Source organism: Nylanderia fulva, unplaced genomic scaffold, assembly GCF_048542155.1.
Source record: "Nylanderia fulva isolate GAGA-0341 unplaced genomic scaffold, ASM4854215v1 Scaffold128, whole genome shotgun sequence".
NCBI classification, from domain to species: Eukaryota; Metazoa; Arthropoda; class Insecta; order Hymenoptera; family Formicidae; genus Nylanderia; species Nylanderia fulva.
In genome coordinates, this window is record NW_028189496.1 from 76,512 (window position 1) to 85,014 (window position 8,503).

Here is an 8,503-nt window from a genome sequence, read left to right on the forward strand (position 1 = left end):
CATATATTATATGTTAATACTATTATCATACGTTATTGCAGAATATTTGAAAATGATCAAAATTATGGTCGAAACGTTATGAGATTTATAAAATAAATATTTGCCAGTATTGGTCGAGAAAGATTTATTCCTTCAATTATAAATGTGTTGTTTTACGTCATACACAATAAAATACGTAAGTAAAATGTAAAAATATACCAATTCTGTTGTAGCGAGTTTTTGAGTGCCTTAACCAAACTGATAAATAATTTCAAAAATGTTTATAAGATAACAATGAAAAGTGTTTTCTAGTCGATCTTAAAAATGAACAAAAAAAAATTAATATAGTATACCGATACAATCATTATGCTATTAAAAACAATTAATTTTACAATGAAACTTAGTAGAAGTATATGTAGATATATTTATAATATTTGTTACGTCAATATACGTTTCATATACATATGTATGTATATAAATTGTACATAATTATTAGTATATTCACTTCGAAGTTACCTTTGCAATCCATCCAGGTACCCAATTTGTACCAATTTTGTACCTAATTTATTAAATATTTTTTAAATAAATATTATTTTAAGTGAATATTTTTTATTTTACCTTTCCTTTAACCCAGCTTTTATTTGGGATAACTGATAGGTATACATATATAATTGTTGCGTCCGCGGGATGATCGCGATAATTAGTTGGACCGCGCGACACAAGCTTACACGCACTAACTCGTGTTCGGGAATAAATACACGTATTTATGAAAAGAACAAGGAGCTTTAATAAAAATCTGGATACAAGGGAGAATAACGAAGAAGAATTATAATGGACAGCCGTCATCGTAAATGCCCGAACCGGGCTGTCGGACGACTCCAATGAAGATCGTGCCGAAGACAATATCTTGTTGTTGTTTAACAACAACCTCCATAGCAACCATCTCCGAGTAACGAGTAACGTAGAATGATAATCCAGGGACATTCGACCGGAAGTCACACTTGGGCTTAACGCGGACGCAACATAATACCTCATCAGTGATAAAACACAAACAAAAGTCTATTGTTTCTTTTACATTCAATAAATACCATTCGTCGCGCTTATTAGCGTTCAATTATGCTTGCTAATTGAAAATATAATTTATGAAGAATCTTAGACATTCTTCACATAAATGTCATGTTGTTTATAAGCTTTTATTATGCTACGCATAATTTTTAAACATTAATGATAACAAACATAATGATAACATATCGCGAGGCAAAACAACAGCCGATGGACGAAGCGAATAATGCAGTGGAGACCGAGGATGACAAAGAGAAGCATAGGGAGACCCCAATTGCGGTGGGTGGACGACATCCGCAAAGTGGCAGGGAGGAACTGGCTAATGGCAGCCAATGACAGACAACAGTGGAAGATTATGGAAGAGGCCTACGTTCAGGAGTGGACGAAAATGGGCTGAGGAAGAAGAATGATAACAATAAAACTGAGATACATATTCTATACCTCAAAAATGTTATAACATTTAAATGAAGAAGAGAGTTTCTGAAAATAAAATACGGGTGTAGTTCCAAAAAGCCGATACCTCTGATTGTTTTAAAATTTCGCACACTTATGTATTTTGACGCGCTGATTATAAATGACAATGAAAATTGACGACAAGGTTATCTTCAAATTCAAAATGAGAGAACTTTTTGTACATTTTCTTTTATTATCTTAATAAATATTGATTTTAGTAGAAAAAGTTCCAAATAAAAGTTGTACTTCTTCGCTTTCTCCCTCGCCTCCAATTTTTCCTTCTTTTTCAAAAACTTCATCAAGCGCTATCATATATACTTCGCGACAGAATAAAAATCGATCGACGATTGTTTCTCTAGATATTTCTTAATTTTTATTAATACTGCATTCCTGTGGGCTTTGATTAAATGTCATCATATTCACAGCAAAGCAGTAGGTAACCAGAACGCATGTGGCTGCAGATGTATGACATCTTTCGAAAAACATATTATGTACTATTATAACTGAATGTTTATAGCAGCCTTTTTTACATACAAATTTGCCACAATTAGATGCGATTCGTACAGTGTCATTTGTTTCTTATGTTTGGAGCCGTATCTTTCGTTTGGAATTAAATCAATATCTCGTAACCATTGTAATATATTTGAGCGATTTGATAAAATTGTACCTAATGTGAACAAATTATATTTGCAATCCATTATGATTAGATGCGATTCGTACAGTGTCATTTGTTTCTTATGTTTGAAGCCGTATCTTTCGTTTGGAATTAAATCAATATCTCGTAGCCATTGTAATATATTTGAGAGGTTTGATAAAATTGCACCTAATGTGAACAAATTATATTTGCAATCCATTATGATATATCCATTATAATATATACGATATTAAGATATAATGTTCATAAGTGTACGTGTACAGTTCCAGGTAGAACATAAAACTCATAATGACATCATAATAACGTCATCATGATTTTATTCATCACTTAAAAATTATTCAAACAAAAATGATTAAAAAGTAATTTAAAGGTGACAAAAAAATCATGGATTTTAAGTCCAATAATCGCATTATATAACTTTCAAGAAAGTTATTTATAATTGCTAATATGTATAATGCAAATAAATTTCGGGTATCAATTAATTTTACATAATATTCTTCTTTCTGAAGATCATATTAAAATCAATATATTTTGGTAATTATTACGCGTGTCGCGATGAATTTGGAGGAACGATACGAGACGGGAATTTAATAATGATGTGAGAGAGAGTATTTGCAGATATCACTAATATATTTCTCAAATGCACACGTTAAAATTCGATACAGAAATATATAAAGAAAGACCGTGCGGATATAGTGTGACTGTACTCGGCGACTGTCGGTAGCGAACTCTTCTTTCTCATGTAAAAATATTCTACTTCTCGTTCGCCTCAAAACGCCCTTCGATCGGCTTCGAGAGGCTTCGCGAACTTTCTCTATGTTTAATTTCTTTGTCTCTAACGTCACGATGTTTTTCGTCTTTCGTCTCGTCTGTTATATTTATTTCTATTTATGTTTATTTGTCTCTCTATCCTTTTCGTATGCGTGCGTGTCCGTATTCGTATACGTGTTTCTCTTGCTAATATTTTTGGGGAAGCATGTGACGATATAATCGCCACAGTACTCCCCCGCCAGTGCTATACCGATAGCACGATATCGTTTGAACACTGCGCGTTTCTGCAATAGTTTTCCCGATGGCAGACCGAGACGAATTACAATTTTCCGCCGTTACATGATACGTTTGAAGCATATAAAACCAAATACTATGACATAATGATATGCTGTACTTTACATACAAAAAAAAAATCTCAATTTATTTATCGTTGCGCTAACGCCCGTCGTTCTCGGTCTGAGATTCGTCAATTTACTTTTACAAAATAAAAAAAAAATAAAAACAGAATATCTATACACATTTCCGGTACGCGCCGCATTCGTTTTCTTTCGTTTCGCGACTTCTGTCAATGTTACTATGTATAAAATTTTATCGCAAACAACCGTCAAAATTTAACAAAACCGCGAACCGTATATTTACTCCTTTTTTTTTTTACATATATATACATATGCGCGGCGATTCCTCACGACTTCGCGATCTGCGTCCAGGTTCCTCGGTGCTACAGTCCCGCCTGGAACCGACTCGGGAATCGGACTCTCCTTCCCGTTCGTGTCGTCCTTTCGCTCACTCGGGGCAGCGGCCTCGCGTCCTCTCGCGCGCCTCGCCGCTCGACCTCGGTGTCCTGGTCTCGCGCTGTTCGTCCGTCGACCGCACCCTCTCGGCTCCGTGTCGCCGACCCTGCTGAGCTGCTGTTTTCTGCTTCGGGCTGTAAAATATAAGCAGGCTTAATGCGGTCTATAGAGACCGTTTTTTCCTTGCCGTGCATTCGCACGACAAAGATCTTTTCGCTGCGGCTGATCACTGCGAATGGTCCCTCGTACGGCGCCTGTAGCATCGTCCTCGGCCCGTCGTGTCGAACGAATACGTGCTCGGCCGTCGCCAGGTCTTTGTATATGAATGGTCGTCGTTCGCCGTGTCGGGTCCCATCCACAGGTCGCAGCTTCTCGAATTGCTCTCGCAGATTTCCGACAAAATAGGCGGCGTCGTCCTCGTCCTCCGTCGGTCGCCGATTCAGGAACTGCCCCGGAATCCTCAACGTTTGGCCGTATACCATATCGGCCGCGGTCGCTCGCAGGTCATCCTTCCAGGCTGCTCGGATCCCGAGCAACACCGTCGGCAGCACCTCGGTCCAGCGGTCGTTCTGCTGGCATTTGATCGCTGCTTTTAGTTGTCGGTGAAACCGTTCGACCATCCCGTTCGCCTGCGGATGGTACGCCGTCGTCCTTAGGTGGCGCGCTCCCGTAAGCTCGCTCAACCGCCGGAAAAGCCTGGACTCGAATTGACGGCCCTGGTCCGTCGTGATCCGTAGAGGTGCTCCAAATCTGCATATCCACCCTTCGTAGAAGGCTCTCGCAACCGTCTCTGCCTCCTGGTCTCGCAACGGGAACGCCTCCGGCCATCGTGTGAAGCGATCCACACACGTCAGGCAATATCGTTTGCCCTCCGAGACTGGCATTAGGATGATATCCAGGTGAATATGTTCGAATCTGCTGGATGGCGCAGCAATTGTTCCGAGCGGTGCTGACACGTGTCGTGATACCTTTGATTGTTGGCAGGGCACACATGTTCGAGCCCAGACCCGGCAGTCGGCGTTCATAGACGGCCAAACGTAGCGCTGTGCCACGAGCTTGCCCGTCGTCTTAATACCCGGGTGCGCCAAATTGTGTATCAGATCAAATGCGGCCCGGCGAAAAGGCCTTGTCAAAAACGGTCGTGGTATCGTTGTTGTCGTGTCGCAATAAATTTTTCTCCCGGTTCCGGGAATCTCTATCCTGTTGAGTTTCAGGCCGGACTCTCGCCGCAAGTATTTCTCAATCTCCTCGTCCTTCTCCTGCGATTCCGCCAACGCGGCGTAATCCAGGGGAGAGTTGAGCTCTTCTATCCTCGATAGCGCGTCGGCCACGACGTTTTCTACGCCCGCCACGTGTCGAATGTCGGCGGTGAACTGTCCGATATAATCTAAATAGCGGAATTGTCGCGGCGTGCTCTTCTCAGGCTTCTGGCGGAATGCGTATATTATCGGTTTATGGTCCGTGTATATTGCGAACGTGCGGGCTTCCACCATGTGCCGAAAGTTCTTCACCGCCAGGTAAATTGCTAGTAGTTCTCGGTCGAATGCGCTGTATTTCGTTTCGGCTGGGCTTAGCCTTTTCGAGAAAAACGCTAAGGGTTCCCAGCCGTCACTGCCTCGTTGTTGTAATGACGCGCCGATGCTTTGTTCGGACGCGTCGGTAAACAATGCGAGCTCCGCGTTTGCCCTGGGGTGTCTCAGAAGGGCGGCCTCGGCTAAATTGGTCTTCGATGCCTCGAATGCTTGTTGAGCCCGCGCCGTCCACGATATTGTCGCCTTTCCTTTGATATTTCCCTGCAGAAGGTCGCTCAGGGGCGTCAATATTTCGGCGGCCTTGGGCATGAACCTCCTATAGAAGTTTACCATGCCCAAGTATCTTCGGAGTTCTTTCGCCGTCCTCGGCGACTGCATCGTCAGCACCGCCTCCACTCGCGTCGGCAGCGGGCGAGTTCCTCCTTCGGAAACCTCGTATCCGAGGAATTCCACGCTGCTCTGGCCGAATTTGCACTTCGCGGGGTTGATGATAACCCCGTATTCTCGTAGACGCTCGAATAACATCCGCAGATGTTCGCGATGTTCTTCCTCCGAGGATGACGCGACGAGGATGTCATCAATGTACGCGTAGGAGAAATCAAAATCGCGCAGAACTTCATCTATGAAGCGCTGAAAGGTTTGCGCTGCGTTACGTAAGCCGAACGACATGTACGGGAATTCGTACATGCCGAACGGCGTGGTTATTGCTGTCTTCGGCACGTCCTTTTCTGCCACCGGTATCTGGTGATACGCGCGTACCAAGTCTAACGTTGTAAAAATTGTCTTTCCGGCGAGAGCCTGCGCGAAATCTTGTATATGTCGCACCGGGTAGCGATCCGGGATCGTTCGCGCATTTAATGCCCTGTAGTCGCCGCAGGGTCGCCATTCTTCTCCTTTCTTCGGCACCATGTGCAGAGGAGCCGACCAGCAACTATTCGACGGTCTCGCGACCCCGGCTTCCACCATTTTCCGAAATTCACGTTTTGCCGCCGCCAATCGGTCCGGAGCGAGTCTCCGCGGTCTGCACGCGACGGGCGGTCCCGGTGTCGTCTCTATGTAGTGCCGCGTGGCGTGGATCGCGCCTCCCGGACGCCCGTCTGGCCTCGCGATATCTGCGTACTGCTCCAGTAATCGGTGGTATGGAGTCTCTCCCGTAATTGTCCTTACGCTGGGTGCATCACACTGGATGCAACGTCCACGCGCGGTTAGACTAGTTACTTGGTCGATGAGACGCGACCCGCGTAGGTCCACCAGGAGTCCGTAGTGCGCCAGAAAATCGGCGCCGATTATCGGTCTCGAGACGTCCGCGACCACGAACCGCCACGAAAACGCCCGTCGTAATCCGAAATTCAATTGTAGGGTTTCCGTCCCGTAAGTAAAAATCGTTGTACCGTTGGCGGCCGAAAGTTCGTAGGTGGATCTCTGTCGTGGACCTCGAACCATCTTTCGAGGGTACACGCAGAGATCCGCACCCGTGTCGATTAAAAAAGTCACTTTAGAGCTCGCGTCAGTCACGAACAGGCGTCGCGTTCCGTGGCCTGAGTCGCTCGCCGCCACTAGCGACCGGCCCCCGCGTTTCCCTGCTGCATCGAGCAGGGTGCTCTGCATTGTCTAGCGTCCGCCCCGAATTGCCAGTGGTACCAGCACATACCACTGGCCGGCGGATCGCGACCTCCCGATCGCGCGCGCGGGCGCGAACGCGAACGCGAACGCGGACGACGTCGGTCGTCATCGCGACCTCCTCGATAGCGCTCGCTGCCGATCGCCTCGATGGATTTTCGGATTGCCGCCATCTGCTCCGCGATCTCCCGCTGCATTGTCAGCTGCATTTGCGCCAGGCGCACCTCGAATTTCGCCTCCAGAGACGCGGGATCACTTGCGTTCTGTCCCTGAGGCGTTACGGCTCTCGCTGCCTCCGCTACTTGGAACACCGGCGCCCGGGTCGCCTCGATTATCGCGTCCGCGATGTCCGCTAATTGTTCTGGCGTGTCCCCGGTTCGCGTCACTAAATGCGGCTGTATATACGCCGGCAGCCGACTCAGCCAGATCGTTCGTAAAATCTGGTCGCCCACGGCACTTCCGGCGAGACCGCGCAGGTGCCGCAAGAACTGCGACGGCTTTCGGTCTCCGATTTCCTCGTGCTCGAGGAGTCTACGTGTTTTGTGCTCCTGCGACAAGCTGAGCCGTTTGATCAATTCCGATTTCAAAGTATCATATGCACGTTCCGCGGGCGGATTCATGATAATATCGCGCACTTCGATTGTATGACGCGGTCCGATGGCCGTCAGCGCGTATCCGAATTTAGTCGCGTCGACCGTGATTCCGGCGGCTTGGAAACTCCGGTCGACGATACTGAACCAGAGTTCAGGGTCTGACGGCGTGAACTCTGGCATCCGCATGCCTACGCGGCTCACCTCAGGAGCGGGTAAAAAATACCCTGGCGGCTGCTCGTATCTCGCCGGTTGCATCCCGAGCAGGTTCATCGGCATTCCATGGAGTCGCGGCTGCTCCAGCGCTCGTGCTTCTGGCTCCGGCAGCGGAGCGCCCGTTTCTTCGTCTCGTGTCACCACCATGTCAAATTGTTTTTTTACTCGCCACTGGTCACTGTCTCACTCGTGTACGATCGGATAAATCGTCTCACTCGTCGTCACAATAATAAAAAAGTTAAAAAATGTACTGCTTTCACACGAACAAAGAATCGCGAATTCCCGCTCGTTCGCGATCACGTCGGGACGTCACCACTTTGGTATTTATTACGCGCATCGCGATGAATTTGGAGGAACGATACGAGGCGGGAATTTAATAATGATGTGAGAGAGAGTATTTGCAGATATCACTAATATGTTTCTCAAATGCACACGTTAAAATTCGATACAGGAATATATAAAGAAAGACCGTGCGGATATAGTGTGACTGTACGCGGCGACTGTCGGTAGCGAACTCATCTTTCGCATGTAAAAATATTCTACTTCTCGTTCGCCTCAAAACGCCCTTCGATCGGCTTCGAGAGGCTTCGCGAACTTTCTCTATGTTTAATTTCTTTGTCTCTAACGTCACGATGTTTTTCGTCTTTCGTCTCGTCTGTTATATTTATTTCTATTTATGTTTATTTGTCTCTCTATCCTTTTCGTATGCGTGCGTGTCCGTATTCGTATACGTGTTCTCTTGCTAATATTTTTGGGGAAGCATGTGACGATATAATCGCCACAATATCATAAATAAGTCACCAAAACATAGCCAAAAATGTATGAAATGAGACA

The 8,503-nt window shown here is 45.8% G+C and overlaps 1 protein-coding gene across 1 annotated transcript; it reads right to left on the reverse strand.

The window, feature by feature from the left end:
* Positions 1 to 6,799: 6,799 nt before the first annotated feature.
* On the reverse strand, positions 6,800 to 7,816 carry LOC114934165 (uncharacterized). Its single transcript, XM_029306806.2, has one exon. The coding sequence runs from the start codon at positions 7,814 to 7,816 to the stop codon at positions 6,800 to 6,802; it is 1,017 nt and encodes a 338-aa protein (XP_029162639.2).
* Between the last annotated feature and the right edge of the window lie 687 nt (positions 7,817 to 8,503).